This window comes from Thermobia domestica, chromosome 9 (assembly GCF_964235325.1).
Source record: "Thermobia domestica chromosome 9, izTheDome1.hap1.1, whole genome shotgun sequence".
Classification (NCBI taxonomy): Eukaryota; Metazoa; Arthropoda; class Insecta; order Zygentoma; family Lepismatidae; genus Thermobia; species Thermobia domestica.
In genome coordinates, this window is record NC_137462.1 from 186,409,305 (window position 1) to 186,434,383 (window position 25,079).

General features: G+C 36.3%; 1 protein-coding gene across 13 annotated transcripts in view; it reads right to left on the reverse strand.

The window, feature by feature from the left end:
- Window positions 1-25,079, reverse strand: part of LOC145660507 (serine/threonine-protein kinase MARK2) — a 305,977-nt gene that overhangs the window by 85,201 nt on the left and 195,697 nt on the right. For all 13 annotated transcript variants that reach the window (XM_081725652.1, XM_081725648.1, XM_081725649.1 and 10 more), the window contains 4 exons: window positions 22,103-22,255; window positions 10,916-10,969; window positions 6,710-6,758; window positions 3,668-3,804 (listed from right to left, as the gene is read on the reverse strand). In XM_081725652.1, the coding sequence (XP_081581778.1) occupies window positions 3,668-3,804; window positions 6,710-6,758; window positions 10,916-10,969; window positions 22,103-22,255 (393 nt within the window). The remainder of the gene's footprint in view (window positions 1-3,667; window positions 3,805-6,709; window positions 6,759-10,915; window positions 10,970-22,102; window positions 22,256-25,079) is intronic.

Below are 25,079 nucleotides of genomic sequence, written 5' to 3' on the forward strand. Positions count from 1 at the left end.
CTTTCAGGTAGCTTATTCTAAACAAGACAATGTGAAGTGTGACAAATTGTATCATATGTTAAGATGATATGTTCAAGTGATGTCAAATGAAATAATATTTCTCTCATTATGGATAATCTCCCGGTCCATTTCATTTCAAATCGTACACGTGATAGCCAAATGTATAACATGACCAGAATACAGAAACAAAATAGTTTTGGTGTCTGATGATTTGCAACAGTGTTGCAACCTCTTAAAAAATCACCACAGATAAGTTACTTTTTCAGCAAAGTGCGGAACTGCCGTTTTGAAGGTATTATTAAGAAAGAACAAAAAGTGTTAGAAACCTTTTTTCTTGTTTATTTTATACTGTTTTCAACTCTTCCAAACCATACCAAACAGAGACATTAGAGGTGTAAAAAAAACTAACAAAATTGTTTAACTTGGGAAAAAAAACTTCGTTTTGCACATAGTTCGGATATTTTCTGTGCCTAAATGAAAACAGATAAGATTTATTTTATGCTAGTAACATACAGTATGGAAACATGACATTACAGTAAAAATATTATCTCCTACCTATCTGTACACTACAAGTGAGAATTTAGCATGAAAAAAGTGAAAATTTCAAAATTGAACTATTTTCAAAAATTAATCTCTCAAAAACCCCATCTTGAATTTTTATAAAAGTTACACAAAGCATGCATACGACATTGTTCTCCAATCCTGTAAAGACAGACTTGGTTATTATTTTTCTGCGGAGGGAGAGAGGAATTTTTATACTACATCTTACACAAGTTGTGAAATAATAGTAAAGTAGTGAACAAAGTGTGGGATTGGCAACACTGCTTTTGATTTAAATTTCACATCCAAGGTGTTGTATCACCATAGTAACAATGTAAGTAAATATATTTACCAAGAACAGGTTTAGTAATTACTAATACTTATTTTATGTTAAGTACTCACCACTGTATCACAGCTGAACAAAAACGTCTTCTATAAGCTTTACTTCGGTTGCTGGAAATTTAGGGAGACGAGCAGAGCGTCCAGTTGGAATAGGAGAATCCATCTTGAGCAGTACACTTCATATGGGAATTGTACAGACATTTTGCACTGAACGCTATTTGAAACCAGTTGCAGTACCATGTTGAGTCATGAGAGAGAGATCGAAACATCTTCCACTTTGAGTGATACGTGCGTTCTTTGTCCCGCCCACCACCGTGTAAATAGCACCTCCGCAGCGCGGTGAGCCGCTCGAGCTCCAGGTATACAGAATATATTGAAAGTAGGAGTGCCTAACTAAGAATTGCAGGGGGCGGGGGGCTGAAGTTTAAGTTACGCCACTGCTCATCACTGATTGTCTAATACACACGATACAAAATCACGTACATACAAATATATCACAGTATATCGAGGTCTGGTTACTAAACTAAAAATAGATTTCTTTGTATGAGCAGCAGTTCTGGCAATTAAAAGTTCATGTGATGCAACCCGAAAGTGACTGGACTGAATTCCAGTTACAGGCGTCACATTCACCTACTCTTTCTTTTTAATTGAACGATATTCTTCAACAGTACACTTGTCTAAAACCAGGAATGTTGTATTCTTCATGAATGTAGAGACAGTTTCAACGAATCCTCTTGCATCTCTAATTGATCAATAGGCTACGTTACAGGTTAAATTTAATTGCAGTGTTTTACTAACTGCCTACACAATCACAGGAACATTTTCCATGCCAAGTAGCTGAAAATAGCCATCTCCTTGTAACGTTGTCACTCATGCGTTATAGCTCAAATAACTGAAATTGTTTCTGAAATGGGAGACTGCACTCTCAGATACAAATATCTGGGTAGTAAACGCTTGTCCATCACACAGTGCAGATATTTCACCCATGATCAACTGGACAGCACATAGTGCTTGCGCACTATCATGAGCCAAGTCATCACTGACTACTGCAAAGCTATGTGCGGTACCATAAAAGTATGCAACAAATGTGAATATTGAGATTACGATCAGTGGTAGAGTGTTCGCCTTCGGTGCATGAGGTCTCTGGTTCGATCCCACCTCGCGCCAAGTGAACTTTGTCGTGGACAAACACCGTGTGCCTGGGTTTCCTCGGGGTTCTCCCGTTTCCTCCCACTTTCTTCATTCCACTGTTTCATTCATTTTTCATCATTACCGTCTCCTTTAGCCAAGCCCGCATAACCATGGTACGTAAAACTTAAAAATTTCATTTCATATTTGAGATTTGGGATCTTTGCCAATAATAAATTTGGATCTCTTCCTGCAACACAACCATCCAGTTCTCTGCGAAATCAAAGTGCAAAACCAAAATATCACTTGTTGATGTACTTGATCTTTTCTTAGCAGCAATGGCCTCCCTTTGAATGCAGCAAATGTGAGCACGACAGACCCCTTTCACGATCCAATTGTTTGTCAGTCACGTATTTTTGACACTAGATTCTATCGAACCTGATCTTGGTCAATATATTTACTTACATTGTTATTATGGTGATATAATACCTTGGATGTGGAATTTAAACCAAAAGCAGTGTTGCCAATCCCACACTTTGTTCACTACTTTACTATTATTTCACAACTTGTGTAAGGTGTAATATAAAAATTCCTCTCTCTCTCTCTCTTCGCAGAAAAATAATACCAAGTCTGTCTTTACAGGATTGGAGAACAATGTCGTGTGCATGCTTTGTGTAACTTTTATAAAAATTCAAGATGGGGTTTTTCAGAGATTAATTTTTGAAAATAGTCCAATTTTGAAATTTTCACTTTTTTCATGCTAAATTCTCACTTGTAGTGTACAGATATGTAGGAAATAATATTTTTACTGTAATGTCTTGTTTCCATAAATGTCATGTATCATGTCATTTATTACTAGCATAAAACAAATCTTATCTGTTTTCATTTAGGCACAGGAAGTATCTGAAATATGTGCAAAACGAAGTTTTTTCCAAGTTCAACAATTTTGTTACAGTTTATGTTACATCTCTAATGTCTCTGTTTGATATGGTTTGGAAAAGTTGAAAACATAGTATAAAACAAATAACAAAAAAGGTTTCTAACACTTTTTCTTCTTTCTTAATACCTTCAAAACGCCAATTCCTCACTTTGCTGCAAGAGTAACTATCTGTGGTGATTTTTTGAGGTTGCAACACTGTTGCAAATCATCAGAGACCAAAACTATTTTGTTTCTGTATTCTGGTCATGTCCATCTTTAATATATATTTTTTCATAAGAATTCAAAATGGTCAATGGGCACCCGTTGTATGATTTGAAATGAAACAGCCCTCCCGATAAATATATTGTAAATACTGGTACCAAAACGTGCAAACGCAACCTATCAAACATTAGTCCAATTAAAGTAATTGTTAAACCAAAATACTGGAGTACTATTAAAAATTTGTGTATTTGTTTTACTACGCAATCGATCATAAATTAGGGCAAGTCATACACCCTTATTGCAGAAGAAAACAAATATAAAGTGAATATTCTGATTTACTTCGATCACTTACTTGCTGATTGGGCTGTTTCAAATGAAGAATTAAAAACAAAATTACTGTGAAATCGAAACATGTAACAAAATTAGATTTCTTAAACTTAGTACAGACTTACAAAACAAATTTATTTGTGGGTTTTCTATTTCTCCTTGCGCTTCTAAAAATAGCACTTTAGTTACCTGTCTAAATTTCGCTCTAGCTTCCTTCTCCTTCATTCTCCCATGTAAAACTAAGTAGTCGAATACTTCCCCGCCACTTGCATATTCCATCACAAGATAAAGGGTTTTTTCCGTTTCAATTACTTGAAAAAGCTTAACTGTAAAGAAATAAAAAAAAAAATTAAGTGTAACAAGGACTTTTCATTACTACTACTTAATTTCACTTTTTAAATTAAATACTATCATCATTACAAATATCGAATACAAGATATTCATTTATTTAGTTTCAGAAGACACCTTGATCAAAAAATTTAATTAATGAACTCTCTGATATACATTGGTGGAAATGTATTTAAGAATATCCAGGAGGAATCCACAGACAAAGTTGGCATACAAGAAAGGAGTAATCGTATACAAGGTTTCAGGAAAAAAAAAAATCGATTTCTGGAACTGCAGAAAAAACACACGCGGCTGTAACTTGTCAACAGCATATAAGAAAACAGGCGACCCTCGGTTAAAAAGAAAGGAAGTTGCCAATGCCCATTTTCCTTCAATTTCCTTTAATACTGAATCACTTTCTGTGTCAGCATGTTCGCTCATAATTTACTACAATGTCAATGCTTTTCCGACCTTGGTTAAACAATAGCACGCGTAACGAACAACATTTGGGTGAAAATCCGGAGCCCTGGCCTTCTTCGCCAAGAATTACTTTTTTTAAAAATTCGATAATGGTGGTGTCATATGTTCCAATTATTATTATTATTATAATGGCGCAGGCAACTGGTATTAGCGGTAGTATTGTAAAAAGAATTTCATGGCGTCGCAAATCAAATCACAAAACAAAAGCTTCAATTTAACAAAACTGACCGTTTCACTCTGGATTTGTTGCGACGAACAGTTTTCGAATTTTACAAGGAACGCAAATTTCCCACAACAGAAGCACTAATCCAAGCAATGGGACTTAAGACAGCTGACACCGAATATAAATTTCCACACAAACGTACTACGGTTTATCGCCTCCTTCGAAGTACGGAGTTTACATTCTAGGAAAAAAAAAAGTATACGAAGTGACTCACCACACAAAATTGCATGGCGATACAAATACCATACGAGCATCAATAATCTTCATGTTCAGGGATATGAAGATGTGTAAATCTCGATTAAATGTGGTTTAATAGCAACTCCTGTCGGATGTGGACAGACAATTCGGACAACTTGCTGTAATGAGTCCTGGCAATAAAGGTGACAGAGAATTGTTATTCTACATTGTGGTAGGTTTTCAGGTTTTGGTGCCTATGCTCTTCTAGTGATTCCCAAAACAATGGCTGATGCTCCAGCAGCAAGAATGCATGTATTTTTAAGAAGAAACTATTGGAACGCCTTGAGACACCATTTGTAACTAACTGATAATGTCCCATATCACAGTAGTGTTCTCAATCCAAAAATAATCTATTCCTGGAAGCCTGGAAGAAATATAAAATTCTTAACTATACGACTCTGCAAAATATCTCCATTCCTAATGCCGTTCCTATAAGTTCAGTTCTTAAAACTATATAAGAGAACCTTTTGTTACCGACAGGAAAAATATGCAGTGGACGAATTGGCTGCAAAACATGAGCATATTGTGTTGCGTTTACCACCCTACCATTAAAGTCTTCAACCTCCTCGAAATGGGGTCAAAACTGAAGAGCAAGGATTAGTCTCAAAATTTAAGGGAACGACCTCTGGGGGAAATAATACAGCTTCTCAAGTAGTCCTGTATTCATGTGACGTCCAGAAAGTGAGTAAACTATATCGAACATGTATAGAGCATTGGACGAAGTTACGAAAACTTTAAATTCATTTTTGATGAAAGGACAGAAGTGTGTGTGCAAGTGTAGTAGATTCTTCAGATGAGAGTGATGATAGCTCATAAACAAGTAAGGTAAAGAGTTCAATTACATTTAGATCTCACATATATTACTATTCAAATAATTTATTATTATTATTATCAGTAGTAGTAGTAGTAACGATAATACCAACAGTGGTAAAATGGTAATCGCGCATTCGTGTGTCTGAAAAGCTGGTCCCACACACATTCATAAGAAAGTTGTAACACCAGGCAGTTCAGTAATACTAGTATAAACTGTCAGCCACCATTACTACTAACAACAGCGGTTCCCATCTTCCAAGTGCTTGGGCAGAATCAACTCCCAAAATATGTAGTAAGGGATCGATTATGCCCATAAATAAATAAACACATAAATAAATAAAAATTAAATTAAATAAGTAAATACATAAATAAACACAAGGGGTGCTTTATACAATACGTGACAGTTCATGTGTTTGTAATAAATCTACCACTCGGACTTTATCCGTTATAGTACAAACTTAAACTGCAATTACGTAGTTTTCCCCCTATATTTTAAATGGATTCCTTTCCTATGAGCCCGAAGGGAAAATCAGTTAAACCACGATAGTCTGAGTATTTTAGTTCGCAGTCTTCATACGAAATGAATTTGACATGTTACTACGATCTCCAATCACTAAAACATCTCAAAACGCACTTACTTTGGCTATCCTCAGTATTACCTTAGTTACCGTTCGTCACGATTCCCGAGCTAAAGTATTTATTCTGATTTAAGGAAGCGATCTACAACTACACCTAAGTTGTTATGTCATTAATCCTATTTTTTTTTTAAAGTAAAATTTCTCTAATTTGATATTGCAATACGACTCAAAGTTCCCCATTTAATGATTAGTACTTACCTTTGATATTATTATTATTATTATTATTATTTACAACCTACCTTTAAAATATCAAGACATTATGCAACGTGGACTCAACTTTACATCGGATAAGAACCACATACTCTCTTAAAAGATGAACCAAAGCTCCCCGTAGCAAAGATAAAATCCCTAAGAATTGAGAAATGAAGTTTCCTAGTGATTGCGAACAAAATTACTCTGTTTATAGATACAAAGTAATGATATGTCAGTGATATAAAATTATGAAATGAAATATACAAATTAAAAATACTATTTATCAAGTAGCAGCACAATCATGTCAATTGTTTTACTTACCTATATTTGGATGGTCTAACATTTTCATTATTCTAACTTCCCTAAAGAGCTGAAAAGAAAAGAAGATAAAAATTAATACTTCCAACATACATTCAACATCACTGCACTACACACACAAAAATGAATACTTCGAACATATATTTAATATCAGTGGTCACTACACACAATCTCAATATATAGGAACTGTCTTACGAGTAAATATTCTTAAATAAGAACACTTTCGGCACAGAATGATTTATTATCTAAATGGATACATGTACCATTAGGTACTGTTCAACTTAGCCTCGTCCTACCGTTTGTCTACGTGACGAATTTTATACATTGAGGCATCTATCTGTAAGTACATGCTGTAGCAAACAGCCATTAAGTTATACACCGCCAGGTACTCTTCCCCCCCCCCCCCCAAAAAAAAAAAAACTTACTACCATACCTATCGGTGTTGTATAATTATTATTATTGTAACTTGTCCAACAATTATAAAAAATTATCTACGTGAAATTTTCCTGAACGGACACCTCTCAACAGCACACACTTCCGTCATACAGACAACTTTTTTGTCCCGGAAAAAATACCACGTATTATTATATAATAGGACTACCCCTTTTACACACACGCACATTTTTCTTTCAGCACCAACGTTTTAGTAGCCTCTGCATTGCAGATAAGAACTGATTCTCAGCTCATATGTATTTAGCACAGAGTACTTGCCACAATTTGAAAACACATCTTTAATTGATTCAAACTAACCCACGTGTCACAAGCAAGTTTTGATCAGAAACTAGTGCCCGCGGAAGCAATATCGGGTTCGACTCCAGGTGCAGACATCAAGTCGGGAAGGTGTAAATGCCTTTTCAAGAAAGACATACTGACATGTTTCTCCATGGGTTTTACAGACAAAAGCCGAAATGACACCTAACATACATACAGGCCCCAGTTCGCTTCCTTCCTTTCCCACTTACTGTATTGTGGCCGGGGGATATCATCCCTCATACGAGACGGATTTAGAAATTCATCTATGCCGAAGGCCCAGAAATACACTTCCTGATATATGTTAGTCTTCGCAGAATTACATGGCAGACTTTTATCCAAGAAACTCATAAATTATCATGACTGGTTAGCTCTATCTACATTCTTAGTATATAATATTATGGTAATTTCATGTATTCTTAATGAGTTACTTTCAATACAGTCAGTAGGCGAATTATGATACATTTATAGGGACAGGACTTAAAACTGTGAAGAAAATCCACAGAAGCATTATTTTCTACTGCACGCTCATACAAACATGTCTCCAAACAACACCTTTGTTTATTTACAGAGAATGATCCTCATCGGCCCAAGTAATTTAAAACTGAGTATAGTATTTCGAGAGCGGTCTATACTTACACTTATGGCTGTGTAAACTCCCTTTTAAGGAACACGTCTCATCTGCGAACAAATTACTATGTCTCACTATTTGAAAATACAACTTGTGATATTTCGTTACCGTGTTGCTGAAGGAACTTCTCTCATACTGTAGTGTTAATTGTTTTACTGCACGCAGAGAGGTTTTCTAACAGTTCTCACGGAGACTCCAAGAAATTTTATGAGTGAAAGGTATTTACTTTATAATATACCAGAAACAAATAACACAAAATATACCATTAAGAGCCAAGATATAATAATAATAATTACAGGGTGGTACAATTAAAGTGCCGCTATTTACGGCAGTCCAGTGTGGGCTATAATCCATGTATTACATTAAAATTTTATAAATGAGACCATGAGGAAGTGAGCTACGCTGGAAAAATATTTCCACCTTCCGCCACCAGCAGAAAATATGGCGCTGTACAGGTAATACGCACGTGGAAATGGTGCTGAATGTGTGGATAAGACCATTATCAAGGTCGAAAAGGTCAAACATGTGAGATACAATGTGAGGGTACCAAAAGTGAAACTTTTATTTACATTTATTAGTAACAAAAGGTGCAATGCACGCCGCTATGCACAACGGTCCAGCGAGGACTGTAATCAACGTATTACATTGAAATTTAATAATATACTAATGATATCACTGGAAGCGAGTTACGCTGAAAAAAATATATTAGTTCTACTTTCCGCCGCAAGGGAAAATTTGGTGCTGTTCAGGTCGTAACACACACAAGCTAATACTTCACACACACGATCGCGTGAGGCACAGCATGGCTGTTGATAAGAGCGCCCATGCGCTGTTAGTAGAATTGGTGTGTTAGAACGGGAGCAATTACAGTGCAGCATTGAGGGGAGTATCGGCGTCTGAAAGAAATGAGAAGAGGGCCTCTATCCAGAAATGGCTTAAAGAAAATGGTACTAAAATTCGAGGCAACGGGTGAGTTGCGTGTGGCTCTAGGAAGAGGAAGACGTCCCATTCCAATCAAGCTTGTTGACGAGGTTGCTGTGGCTGTTGTTGACAATGCAGCTCGTGTCACGGGAATTGAGCATCCCATAATCAACAGTGAGGGAAATTCACACTGGTATCCTTACAAGATTCACACAATACAGCAACTGAAACCCTAAGATCCGCCGCAACGCCTTGAGTTTGCCCTTCGGTTTTTGGCACGGATGGAAGTGGATAATATGTGGCCGTCGGATGTCTATGTACTGATGAGGGGCATTTTACAATAGAAGGGGCAGTGAACACGCAAAACTGTCAGATATGAGGCTCGGATAATCCGCATGTTGTGCAGGAAGAGCCATTACACTCGGCGTACGTGACTGTGTGGTGTGGATTCACAGGAACGTTCACTATTGGCCCATTCTTCTTTGAGAAGATAACACTCCAAGGAGTTGTCACCTGTACCTGACATCGGCACCTTATATGGACCTTTTAGTGCGATATGTCGTTCCTGAATTGCAGGCACGAAACTGTTTAGAAACGACTGTTTTCATGCAAGACGGGGCAACACTGCACATCGGTCGCCACGTGAAAGATCTGCTTCGTGAAACCTTCACTGCTGATTGCATCATTTCACGAAGTTTTCCAGATGTGTGGCCAGCAAGATCCCCCGATCTAAATCCATGTAACTTTGGCTGTGGGGGTATTTGAATGCTCGCTCTACCAAGCAAGTGTCCAGTCGCTGGCGGATCTCAACAACAACATAAGGCGATATGTCGCAACAATTCCGCCAGAACTGCTGCAAGCAACTGTCGCTCACACCATTTTGCGGATGCAACATGTCATCGATGTGTGTGGTGGCCACATGGAGCAAATTGGTGACTGTAACAGCAAATGTTAGAAGATTACATTTCAAAATACAGTCCAGGTTTAGAAGACGAAAGAACATACGATGCCATTCATTTATTTAGGAAATTGGTGAAAGCTTTACTGGAAAGATAATATTATATATATAATGTTTATTGATTTAGAAGCATTTAACCTAGTGAACTGGATCTTGATGGGAATGCTAAAGGTGGTTCAGTTGGAGTGAAAAGGCGGCGGCTTCGACCATACTTATGTACGAACCAGCAGGTTAAAATTAGAATAGAAGGAACGACAGCGGAAAGCGTAACTGGAAGGAGAGTTCAACAAAAATGTTGATTTCCTTCAAATATTTTTTAGTATCTATCCAGAGGAAGTAGTTCATAAAAGTATATATAAACTATATTTCAATAGACTCTGAAGGAATTAAGTTCACTTGCTTTGCAGACGAGATAGCTTTCACAGCAAATTAACGAAAATTAACAATGTTAGAAAATATTAAGAAAAGACGAGTATGAACAATTTTCAATGAAACGAAGAAACTTAAAAATATGAAAATAGAACGGAAGGATTAACACAGACGACTGTGCTTATACAGCGTCATCCATAAAGATCTGAAATGTTAATGAAACAAAAGAATAATGTGAATGGCAAAGCAACACTACGAAAAATATGAGCGGAAGTTGAAGAAAAAAGAGCAGAAAATAGGTCAAAGGGGAAAGGAACCTGGTTCGTGAATTGTTTGAAAAACTCACTATTAAGTGTGTGATAAAAATATGGTTGAACAAATCTAAATAGTTACGCAAAGAACTATAACGAAGACAGTGATCTGCCAACGTTGGCAGAATACTGTACCATGATGAACAGCTTAACGAGGTACACATTTGAATTGTCGACAAAATTGCTCAGTACCTAATTAAGTTTACCTACGGAACGAACTCATAATCGCAAATTTTTTATTAAATATAACGATATTACGTTTGCCTTACCTTCTGTAGACTTCCTGGGTTTAGTTGTGTCTTGTCTATTATTTTGATTGCTACCTGTCAAGAAAAAGAAAAAAAAAATTAACAGCTTGTACCTTCATTTTACAAATAAAATGGACACTCAAGTCGCATGTTTAACAATGCTTAAGACCAGATTAGTGACATTCTTCATTACTTTTATCCATGAATGGTATTTTAAATGTTCAGATAATGAAATTTATTTCCAGTTATCCAATATATTTGGTATTCTAATTGTTGCATGCGATATCCAATGTACGGTGTTCACGTGATTTATTTTAACATATTTTTAACTTTAGAAATGACAAGGTGAGTGAGGCTCATGACCCCATATTTCTTATGGAGCTCTCTTGATTAAAGTCAGACTTCTAATTTATTTATTTATTTATTTATTTATTCTCACAGTGTCTTTTGTTCGTTCCTTTCGGGCATGCCTCTTTCAACTTTTTTTTTTCTTTTTTTAACATTTTTTCTTATAGCTTTTTGCCCCTAATCGTGAAGAGGCTCAAATGAAAAGTCGTTACTTATCCTTCAAATATCTTATTTTAATTTTAGATGGTCAGTAGATGGTAGTATAGGCAAATGAAGTTATTGTAGCGATTTCATTTTTATTTTATGACTTTTCGGTTATTCGAAATTCTAATTATTTACTAATAGATAATTACTAGTAATGAATTGTAGTAAGATAATGGAAAATGAAATTTGCAACTTAACGAATTCTATGCAATTAGTTTTCCCGTTTTCGCAATTCAATAAAACTTGAATCGTTTATCTCCATTCTTTTTCCGGCCGAATGACGTGATAAATGCACGAGAACTTCGACTGCATTTTTCATATCTATGCTTTTGGTGAGATTCAGATTAAGGACATTACTTCAGAAAAAGAGATTGATATGCAACTCCGGAAGAGCTACCTTAATTTGAACTAAGTATCTTAAATTCACAGGTACAGCTCGCAGCAAAAAACCTGCAACATGAGCATGTAAGTTTATTGTGAAACTACGCCGAACAGCGCAGGGAAACAACATAACGTCTACGTGGCACGAATCACGCCAGGAGAAACCTCGGCGTCCTCCCCTGCACATTTATTTTGGAACAAAAGACTTCGTCGTTTCACAATAAACTTACATGCTCATGTTGCAGGTTTTTTGCTGCGGACTGTACATTCATGCACTTGGTAAAGCGTCTACATATCGATCGGAAGGTTCAGATCGATCCTCAGTGGGATTTATTGTTTTGCTGCATTCTTAAGACCAAATGGTTGATTTTAGTGAATTAGATATTTTAAAGCAAACAGTGGAGAGAGGGAGGGGGAAGATGACTTACTTGAAAGGATCTTGTAATTGTTAGCTGCTACCTTCTTGTTTTATTCTGTGATCACTCCCGTAGTCAGATGAGACAGTGTGTAATACCGGGTGATCCGGAAGTGATGTATCCCCTCTTTAGTTTCAACAGTATAGTTAGTTATGGTAGAGTGCCTGTACACAGTTACCTTGAAGTCTTAAAGAGTCATGAACATCGGTAGGATCACTATCCATGTCGTAACACAGCTGAATTCTGCGCCAAGATCTCGGAGATGTTTTTCGGAGATACTCCAGAGTCACGAGGGTGGAGGCGTGTTCCACAGCTGCTCGTAATCTCTACGTTGTGTGGTATTGAGTGTTTCTTTCTTGTCGCTTTATTAAATCCCAGAGAGCATTGTCTGGTGACGTCAGATCGGGACTTCTTGGAGGCCAGGCAAAGTGAGCTGGTGAAGATGCATCGTCTCTTCCAATCCAGCGGCCAGGAAACATCTGATTAAGGTAATTACGCACATGAACCGCAAAGTGCGCTGGTGCTCCATCCTGCCGTACCACAATAGTGTCTTTGATACCATTTTCTTCCAGTTGACGCACCAATCACTCATTTTCAAAGTAAGAATTAGAGGTACTCTCCCACTTCCGGACCACGCTGTAGAAACTATTCCTAATCACTTTTCTACAGTGAAATAGATGAAAGGGCATGGTCTCAAACAACGCCATTTCCTGACAGTGGAAATAATTACTTCGGCGTCCAAAAACTTGAATTGAGAAATGGCCAACTCTCATATAATCTAACTACGAAGCTTTTTCCTTTGCAAATAGTGTGCATAAAAGTGATCATCAGCTTGCCTGAAATTTAAATTATTATCTTCCAGCAGTGATTTAACATTAACTTGAATAGTATTGTATATGCTACTCACTTCTCGCACTTCTACTTACCACATTGTTCTTAGCACTTATTTATAGAAACAATCCATTATTCTACGGATCTGTAGCGTAAAAACTTTTGCTAATACGGAAAGTTAACCTTCCTTCATAAAGATACGTGCTTTTCCCCCTTGAGAGAATAGCATCATACAAAGATATACAAAGTAGCGTTCACGAGTTTTTGATTGTATGAACGACGTATATGGTGGTTCTGAATTCACCATTCCGAACTTCGCATTCTTATTACTCAGACAACGGCCTGAGAACATCTTGTCAGTGGTTTGAATCATCACTGTTTCACCAAATGAACTATAAGCAATTGCATTTCATCGAAAAGAAGCTGGAAAGCAGTTGGCATTATTGGATGGCATGTTCAAAAACCACCACAATATCCAATGAAAAGGTTTTGCCATGGTTGTCTTATTTTCTTTCTTGCTTAATTAAATTTCGTATCATCCACAGTGTGAAACTTTTCATAAAATTCTTAAAATAAACTCAGACTGGAAACCGAACCCGAATATCGCACGCTGAACACGCGTATGCTTATCATATAGCCCCGAAGTTGGGTCATTAACAATTTATTTTCATTATATATATATATATATATATATATATATATATATATATATATATATATATATATATATATATATATATATATATATATATATATATATATATATATATATATATATATATATATGTGTGTCTGTCTGTGTGTGTGAAACAAACTGCACACCGAAATTTTGAATATGTTACATGTCGTTTAAATACAATTCGTGATGAACGTTTTAATCTTTTTCCTGTAATAATTCCTTATGAATTTCCTACAACTATCTGGAGTTCACAACGATTCTATCGCCATTATAGCAGAGGTTTTCAAGACTAGAATCAGTATTACTTTTTAATTAAAGTAGTTTTCTAAATACCTCAAGATGTTGGCTCAACTCCGAACAATGTGTCTCCACTAGGACTGAATTTGCAATAGTGTATCAAACGTAAACAGGCCAACTATTTGGCTACATGTGAACACACGAATACGCGAAATCGGATTTTCTTTTTTTTTTTTTTTTTTATTATTATTTTAAAAAAATCCGACTCTCAATAATGTGGCCATTATCTTTGCTTCAGGTGACCTAATTAGTTATTAAAGCGGCGAAGATAAAAATCAATACTTTAGGCGTTTCGATTTTCAATACGAAAACTCACGTTCTAACGGCATTTCAAAAGGTTAAACACCAAATGGAAGTGCACACAACCACGAATTGAATCTATGCATATATATCACAGGTAAGTGGGAAAGACACGCAAAATGCTTGAAGATGGTGTTACTTATTAAGATGAGAACATATACGTCCACTGAACTGCTGCAATATCGACAAGGTTGAAACATTTGTATACACGCATAAGCATGTATTATCTCCAAACCAAAGCAGACACATCAGCACCTAGCAGTACCTTTACCGTAAACAATATTTGGTTTCAGCGCCTTAACGTCACGGTCTGACTTTGACCGCGATAATGACAGCGCCAGACAAATCCAATTCTTGCATTAATGATTTCATGAATACTTCCTCTTCCGTCTTGTGGAGAACTGTCAGTAAAAAGAGAACAACTGCGCCACAATTCTCTTATCCATGTTCTTTTCTAAATTATTATTGGACAGACAACAAAACTCTACATATTATTGCATGACGTGTTTTATCCCGTAAGTAATCTTCCTTACATATATACACGCATTAATCACCTCAGAATTGAATGTGATTTTAGTCAGTAATCTTATATCAAACTATCCTATCTCAGGTACATGTTTTGAGTTAACTTTCAGTTACTTTATATGTAGTGTCTCCAAATATGACGCAATATCTAATTAGACCATTACTACTACTATTAGACCATTACTAGCAAATAATTGCTAGTAGAATAACACAGTCTTGTGCGAAAGTCAGTAATCAGATTTCACACTTTTTCTGATACTTCCGGTATAAAACATCAACAGTAAAACATGGATAAATTTTCGAACTAAGTCAAGTCGAAACCATATTTGACATTCAGCTAGTGGAACAGGAAAAATCCGAAAAATAAACAATTAAAACAGCCAGCCCCAGAACTGAAACTGGACTTCCCGATGACGAAACGGTAATGCTAATCGTTTACATTCACTCACTTGTACAATGAAATTAATTATTTGTACTAACTAGATCCATTTCGTGCAACAAAAAACGTTCGATTATCATTTCTCTCCACGTAATTAAGAAGTGTTAACGTAAATGAGCAACAAAAATCTCACAAGGATTAATTCCCCAATCATATTAGGGTGGTCCTTACTTTTCAACTTCCGAGCTTTTTTTGAGTCTCACCCCCTGAAATGATTCCATATCTGATGAAAGTAACCCATAAGAAAAATTAGCTTAACTGAACATTAGATGGTGTCCCAAGCAATTTATTTTTTTTAATATATTTATAGAATAGAACATGAGGCGTATACCTTATGTTTGGAACGGCTACAGGGAGTGACACCATATCTTGCATAAGTTTAATGGAGGTAGAACCACATCTATTACTGTATAGTACCATCATGACGGCTATCTTTAAGTCCGCCATCTGTGATTTAGATTCAAAAATTTCACTAGGAAAATGATCATATCATATATTGTTTCTGGGATTCTTTCACAACAAACGAACATCTGACATTTTCTGCAATTTATCTCCAATCATTTAGTACCTTATCACTAGTTATCACCTTCATAATATATGATTTTAAATTTATTGTTCTTCCAACCATAAAAGATATCGTTGCTTCACTTTGCATATTGTAAATGCTCCAAAACTTGAGGTCACTTGGGGCGCCATTTAATATTATTCAAATTAGCTATTTTTTTCTCATGGATTATATTGGTCTGATGGGAACCCATTTTTGGGGGGTGAGGAAAAAAATAGAATCGAAAAATAACGACCACCCATATTTTATATATAAGTTAAACGCACCGGATTTCAACAGGTTAAGGACGTTTTTTAAAATCAATCGCCTATTGTGGCCATAATATTGATCGGTGTTAGCCCACTTTTTTCCTTGAACTGTACAGTCTCTACTAATACTAAAAGTCACTTCAAGGCTTAAATGTTAATGTTAAAATTTTTTATGAAACTGGAACTCGCCAATAGAACCCGAATTCGACACACTTCACCTGGTTTCGACAGTTGCGGTACCTGAATTCGACACTTTCAATTATATCCATGTAAAACATTAAGTAGGCATTACTAGTAATAGTAATCACTTCTCAGCTTCAAATATTGTTTTATTATTATGCAGAAATTATCAGACGGGCAAAAGAACACAACTTCAATTTTCTGAACTGAGTAGTTACTTCGATGATCCTTAATTCGACATGCTCGAAGCTGATTTTGACTTCCCCTGTCGAACTGAGGTTACAAGTATCGGAGAATTATGCAACAAACAGCTTTATGAAAGACTTTAAACGTACTGTACGTTTAGATATTCAGTTAAAATTATATTTGAACTACTGAGCATGAATTCGACAACCGTGTCGAAATCCGGTTTACGTTACAAATAAAGGTTCGTGTTTTCGACAATCCCCCGTTCATGTTACATCCCAACCTTTGTCCTCACAGAAGAAAACAAAATGCACTGATTGAATCCCTTTTACAACATTAAAGTACCACTATTTGCTTGAAGCAAACCTAACTTTATGTCTTACGAAAATAATTTTGCCGTCTTATGATTTCCTTAAGATTGTTTTTTCTCGAAGAATGTGTCACACAGAACAATGTACTTCTTTTCTCCATGCGTACGACTCATCTACTCTAACCGTGCTTTTGACACGAGAAAAGACGCTCCCATAATGTTGCCACTTCTATGAACGATTGCAGGAATGACCTCTTACGCTTATTTCACAACATTTAAGCACAGGTATGTCGAATTCGGGTACCTGTCGAATTCAGATGCGTTTACCTTATATACAGAGTGTTAATGAACTATACCGACAAACTATAAGCGGTGATTCCTCACATCAAAATAAGAGAAAAAGTTCATATGGACCTATGGCGAGAAGTGCATAGTTTCAGAGCTAGGGCTGTCCAAAATCGCGAAAAAGCAAAATTTCAATATGCCCCATTTCGAATTCCAGAAACTGTGGATGGTGGTTCTTAAGCCACGCATATACAATAAAAAAATGCATATTTCATCAATTGTCAATAGGTGTAGAGGGCATTCCGTACAGGGTGTATTTCTCAGATATGTTTTCAATAGAGTTTTCAGATATACCCTGATTTCAAGAAGGGTCCAAAGTAGGCAGGAGGTAAACCTTGACAACAATGGACATCCAGTGCTTCGGAGGGAAGACAGAAGTGTTAGAAACCGGCAGCTAAATGTTTCTTTGTGTTCGGAATAACGTGTGATATGTATTTCGTCACTGTATATTTCAAGTTTTCTTCATTTATAAGCGTGAAAGAAACCATCACAGCATGCGTTTTCCCGAGTACGACAGACAGTGCTGCAGACGATCTTTAACACTTCCGACATCGCGCCAAAATATTCCGTGTTCACTGGTATCAAAGCTTATCGTTTGCCTACTTTGGACCAATCATAAATTCAAAGCATATCTCAAAATTCGGTTGATGGCATGTCTGGGAATTTCATCCTGCAGGGAATAATCTGTACACCCACTAAACATTAATGAAATATGCGTATTTGGATTGGGTATGCGTGACTTCCTTTACGCTGATAAGGACCACCATCCACAATCTCTCGAATTAGAAATAGGGCCTCTTGAAATTTGATGTTTTCGCGATTTTGGATAGCCCTGGCTATGGACTTTTCGTCATAGGTTCATATGAACTCTTTCTCTTATTCTGATGCGAGGAATCATCTCAAAGCTTGTCGGTATAGTTCATTAACACCCTATATATATATATATATATATATATATATATATATATATATATATATATATATATATATATATATATATATATATATATATATATATATATATATATATCGAGAGAGAGAGAGAGAGAGAGAGAGAGGGAGGGAGAGAGACTAAATGTCGATTCTTCAGTATTTTCGATGAATTTTTGTTTTATCTCCACTTGTATTGTGTACAGTTGATATCTTTTAAACCTAAAGTATGTTCTGGACTTTATATATACTTTGTCAATAGAAAGTAATGACCCTATTTGTTCCTTACTGTGAACAGTGGTAAACAACTGCATCATTGTATACTTATATTAGCACAAGTTGGCTCTTTCTTTATACGTCGTATTAAATTTGCTTTCAATGTTATTATGTTTTAATATTCCAAATAATAGTTTAATGTGTGTTAGGTGCAAAATACATGCATTTTTGCTTTCTTAACCCTAGGAAGCCCAAGATTTTTTTTTTTTTTTTTGTTTCAAGTAGGTCCAATGGAAGGGAGGGGCTCCTCGAACCCACAGTATAACATACTATAACTCACAGAACGCCATCTAACAAGAAATGAATGTACAATAAGCATTCAGAACTTACTCGTGGCTGATATGCTGTTTCCCAACATCCTTTCTAAATACAAACGAAGAAAAATCTAACTTCAGGAAATATACTTGTAGAAAATGTGTCACATGGAAGTCCAAGGAGGGGGTTCGATGAGCCCACTACTTTGACGTAATTTTTAACTTACAAGTTATTAAATAAAAATGCACATTAACGATGTGGATTTATCACAGAAGTAATAATAGACAATAAATAAAATTCTCAATATTTTAATCAAGACTTACAACGTTTTTTTTTTTTTTTCAAATGCAAAGGAGTGGGTTCGAAAATCCCCCCCCCCTCTTGGACTTCCTAGGGTTAAGAGTTATTTTTAGCTGAAGATCTGTGGAAAAAAGTATTGAAATTTCTTTCGTTCTGTATTTGGAGCTTTAGTGAAAGTGACAATTATGGGCAAAGCCAAAGACGTATCGCCATGTAAAATTGCATTAAACGAATATCTTGTGGAAGAAAAACGTTACACAAGCAAGAAATAGCTAGGAAACTGTCTATTTCTCAAAACACAGTCAGTCGAATAAGTCGGGCATTGAAGCTCGGTGCATCATATACACAAAACCGCTCAGGTAATGTCCGAACTGAAAATCAGTCCTCGTGTTCAAAGGAAACTACTACAGATGACCAAATCGAATATAAGAACTACTAGCAAGGATTTGTCAAATCAGTAAAAGGCGTACGAATGTGACATATCTTCATCTACAGCGAGAAGCGGGCTTACCAGCGCGAAGGCCCTTCACAAAGGCGAAGTTAACCCCAGCAATGGCAAAGAAGAGGTTGGAATGGGCAAAGGAAATGAAAATTAGATTCAAGGATGACTGGAGCAAGGTAAAGTACCAAACTTTACATATTTATCCTGTATATTTTGTCAATTGGGGCATCTTTGGGAGGTTGTAGTACACTTGAATATGTTTTAACTTTATTGTACAAGGGTTTACGGGAGGAGTTGCACCTCCGAATATGAGGTTTGGTTTATGATACTGTGATAAAATTTAAAATCAATACACTGATATACATTATACTATTTCCAGGCATGTTTCTCTGATGAATAAAATTTTCCGTAACTGAGGAAAGTACCCAATATGTTCGCAGGACGTCAGATGCAACATTTTCACCAAACTGTGTTTCCCAAACAGTAAAGCACCTAACGTCAGTCATGGTCTGGAGCTGTATGTCAGTGTATGGTGCTGGTCCTATCCCTTTGGGGATCCTATGGTACAATTTGTACCATACGGGTGTTTCATGGTACATTGCGTTATAACTCTCCTATTTGAGCTTTTTCGTCCGGGTTTTTTTTTCTTCAAGTCCAGAGGCACTGTAGAAGACCTTACGTATGGTTTCACACCTTCCTGCGTCGAGACATAGGAGGTGATGACGTCATAATTCTAAAATATATATATATTTTTTTTACTAAGCCTATGTTCATTATTTTTTGGCGGGCTTACTTTTGCACGTAGAAGATTGAAATTTTGCACAAACATTCAGTCCACCGAGTAGTATTTACCAGATTTTTTTTTCAGATTTCTGCGTTAAAACAGGGGGGGATCCAGAGGGGCAAAAAGTTGAAAAAAGGGATATTTTTACCAAAAAATCCCTTTTTTCGGGATTTTCCCGACTTAGATACATGATGGAGACGTGAATGGTACCACCTGAAAGGTAGTTCTATTCTGAAGAGAATGATTGGCGGATTATAGCCCTAGGGTAAATAGAGATGTCTCAGGATTTTTTTTTTTACCTGAGATCATGGTGTTTTGCGGTAATTTGGGGCATTGTTGGAATTCTTGATAAAATTTCTCTCGCCCTTACTATTCAAGATAGAAGCTTGAAATTTGGTATACCAAATACTATTTATCAGATTTTTTTAGATCTCTACGTTCATACAGGGCCGTTCCAGAGGGGCCCAAAATGTGAAAAAAATTTCCCCCGAAATTTTCCTTTTGACCTCATATTTCCCTCTCCTGGTATAAGGTATGAGCATGCAAGTGATACCATTTGAAAGCCAGTTCCAGTCTGAAGAGAATGAAGTATGAACCATGATCCTAGGATAAATAGTGACGATGCAGTAGCTACTTGACTGAAAGTCTAAAAAATACCCCAAAAACCCCGGATCCCGTAAGGGCTATATCTCGTGAAAGGAATAATTTATCTAAACGTGCTAGAACCACAAATGAAGGGATGGTTTCCGGATGGGAACTTTATTTATATGCATGATGGAGCTCCATACCATAAAGCAATGACTGTAACTAATTTTCTGAGGGAAAATGGTGTTCAGGTTCTGCCATGGCCAGGAAATTGTCCCGACTTAAACCCTATCGAAAACTTGTGGGCTATTGTTAAGGAAAAAGTGAAGAGAGAAAGGATAACTACCAAGATTGATCTCATCACAGCACTTATCAGAATATGACATCGCGGTGAGAAAGTGAAATATACTTGTGTAAGGTTAATGTAAAGTATGCCAAAGTGTACAGGAACTAATGAAAATCGAAAGGAATGTATACAAAATACTAACAGGTTTTAACACGGTGAAAGAACGCATCAATTTAGGATTTATTTAAAATTACGTTTAAGATTCTTCATTTTTTCAACTTTAGTCTAATAATTTGCACACGTATATATATATATATATATATATATATATATATATATATATATATATATATATATATATGGTGTACCGAAAGTCCGGGGTCATACATCAACTCCGTTATGCGTAAAGATATACAAAAATGGAAAGAGAGGAAAATTGTTGGGAATAGGTGATTTTCAATCTAAAATGATGGATTTTTTTCCATTTGCACCAGCCGCTTAGGTTCCACATGCCAACAGCCTGGTGCTTTTTCACTTAACAATTGACACTTGGCCACTGTAAAGCAAAAACGGCCGGTGTGATTGACGTAATTTTATCATCTTATATTGAAATCAGTCTGTTTCCAATTTTTCCTATATATGAGACAATAGTTCGTCTAATAACACAAGAAAAAAAAATGCTATCAAGAGATCATAAGTTTTCAGCAAAATATATTGCCTACTCTACACAAACCTTGAGGATATTTCGAAATAGCTCCTCTTAGTTACTCTATATAGATTCACGAATTACTTTATATAGATTCAAGTATCTAGGTACCATATATTTTCAATTAATCAATTTCAGTTTAATTCATTTCTTTATTATAAATTCATTATATCTATTGAAATATTAATTTAAATACAATGATGAAGATCGATATGCATGTTAACATGCCAGTTACCAATCAATGTAGACATCATGTAGAAAAGAACACCCTTTAGTGTGTACGATATGAATAAGATTAACTGCAGACACACTCATATGAATAGTATTAAAGAGTAAGAAAATGTAATAGTTCACCAAATAATAAACGTAATAGTTCATAATCACACTTACCTCTTTGCCTGTGGGAACATGTTTGGCCAATTTTACTTTAGCAAAATTTCCTTTTCCTATTGTTTTGAGCAGCTTATATTTTCCTATGTGGGGTTCGTCCGAAGTCCGGCTTCGGGAAGAGGACACTCGGGTAGACGAGGTACTCTCACCTCCCTGCAACATAAAAATAAGTAAATATTTTAAAATCATGTTCTCAACTAATACGATGGTTAAGACTAACCCACAACAAAAATAAAGAGAACATTATTACACGTACGTCAGAGTCAAATAGTATCTACGGCAAAACCTACTCAATGCGGAACATGTTGAACTTCATCGACAAAAGATTTCGAATTGTCAAATCGGTTACCCAGTTTTCTGATTAATTGAGACGTTTGTTTACTTGAATATTCTTTCCGCCTTATGCTTAAATGCTTCCTTGTTCAGAATTTAGCACTCCTTTTCACACCAATCTACAGTTCAATGATGGATTCAAGATTATGAACTCGTATTATCATGACTCAGAAACCGAAACGAATGATGTCTCGACATCTGTTCATTTTCGCACACATTCAACCAGAAGACATGCCTGAACGTATCTGAACCAAATTTTAAAATCGAGTTTTTGATTCTGAAGGTTTTCTCTTCTTTTTTTGTCCGAATTTTCTTCCTAACCCTGAAATTAAGGGTAGTTTACTTAAAAGAGAAAATAAAATATTGCCGTTTTCTCAAAAACGGAAAAACGGCTCTAACGGTTTTCCTTGCATTTCATAAACTAATATTTCGTTTAATCGTCATACATACGCGCTAAATTTTAGGACTTAAACACACGCGCGGGGTGTTTCACTGTATGTATTTGAGATGTAAAATAAAATTATGTAAAATTGACCTTATCTACGAAATGTAATCATTCTTCCCGGTAGATTTTCGATTTGATCGCCATTTACAAAGAAAAATATTTTTATCCTGTTTTTATGCTATACTTTTTTATGTTGGTATAAAATATTTGAATATATGTGTCTAAAAGTTTAGTGAGTGTTTCTAGTGTTTGTGTGTGTTAAGAGGATGAACATATTAAACAATCACATGTGTTTATTCATATGTTCATTTCAAACTTTAAGAAGAAAAAAAAAGCATTAAACATATATTACTGACAAATATTGAAAACAACACGTACTTCAGCCACTAAATGAATATAAAAGTTTCTTTCAATATCATGTAGAACGAAAATAGAGTAATATCATATGGCATGAAAATAGAAATTAGGAATGTTTCCCTAAGTACCAAATGGAAGAGCAAAGTTTAATCGTGGGCACACTCTTCACAAGACACAAGGCTGTGCATCCTGCAGATCAACTTGTTGCTATTGTAATATGATGATATAGTTTACATGTCCTTTTGACGCAGGCATATTTCACATCGTCCAGAAGTTTTTTTTTTTTTTTTTTGGGGGGGGGGTTCATCTTCAAGACTTCTGATGCGCTTGACTGCTGCTTTCAGATGAAATGGCAGGGAATGTAGAGATACCCTAGATGCAATATGTGTCATGCAAAACTGCAAGCCCAGTTCCTTCAGGAACACTCTTCTGGCTACTTGGTTTTGCACTCCAATGTTGTTTTTGGAAATGACAAGAGAATTTATGCCTGCAAAATTTAGGATGTCATAAGAACACTGTAGGCGCCCAACGTTTGCACATTCTGGACACAGTGTACGTTCCACACAGCGTATCAACATCAATGCCACCTTTGAGTAAATTATAATCAGTTATTATAACAGGTTTCTTTTCCTCACCTTTGTCTGGATCAATTTTGTCATGGTGATACTCCAACAACTCTTTCGGGGATTGGAAGCATAAGAAGTAAGGCCATATGATTGGAAAAGGCTAATAGGCTTGAATATTTCTCCCTTCCTCTTTTTGCTGTTAATTCCTGCAGATCGTGTCCGTACAAGTTTGTATTTTTCTTCACACTCTTGTTCAGTATTTGTGTCATATTCATTTTCATGTAGATCATCATCTGTGTCACTACAATCATTAGGAATCAGTTGGAATCAGTTCCTCATCGCTGTCAACAAAATAAAAGAGGTTCCTTATTCTCTCTTCCTTTTACGCAGCACTGTCCATTTTGTATCCTCTCCCTTACTGATATTTTAAAACAAAAGTTTACCAGAATAATATTGGCCTAAACCACGGTTTTAAAAAACATAGATTGAAAACTTAGCAAAAAATTATATTACACAAACACACTCGCGGGGTGAATTTCACCCCAGCCAGTGTATTATGATGCACACCAGAGCCCTGCACGGTCCCGACGCGCCCGGTTCGGCCCGGAATGTGCCCGGCCGGGTGGATTGGAAACTAATGTTAGCCTATGCTAATCGTAATGTGTTTGGGAAATTGACTCTTTATTCAAGACTGCAAAGTACTGTAATTATTACTACTATTATTATTACTACTACGACCACTGCTAATACTACTACAGCTGATACGACTTCGCGTCAGAGTTGACATGTTTAGTGGTACAGAATTTACCTTCTAAGTACAGAAAAAAAGGAGAAATACTAGTTACTATGGCCGGTCTGCGTAGAATGTCAACCGATGCTTGATCTACGAGGGACAACAGTGGCCCACTACGAAAAGCACTCACATCTGGTGCTAGAGGTCGTCGGATCAATCCCTGCTCGTGCTGTGAGCTTTGTGGTGGACAAACACCGTGTGCGTGGAAGTTTCCAGGGTGGTCCCGCTTCCTCCCACGGTTTGCATTTCACCAATTCATACCATCATCATCCATACGACCTGAGCCGTAGTTACCTAAAGAACATATAAAATCAAGTACATGACCTACTAAGTAGAATTTGGTACGCTACCATTAGACCACGGAGGCCAAAACCATGAATTGGCGTGCTCATAAGATCAGCGCAATTTGTAGTAATGTTTAATTAGCAAGGGAAATACCAAATGGTGTTACTTGTTCCTGTATTGTTAATAGTATGATACTAC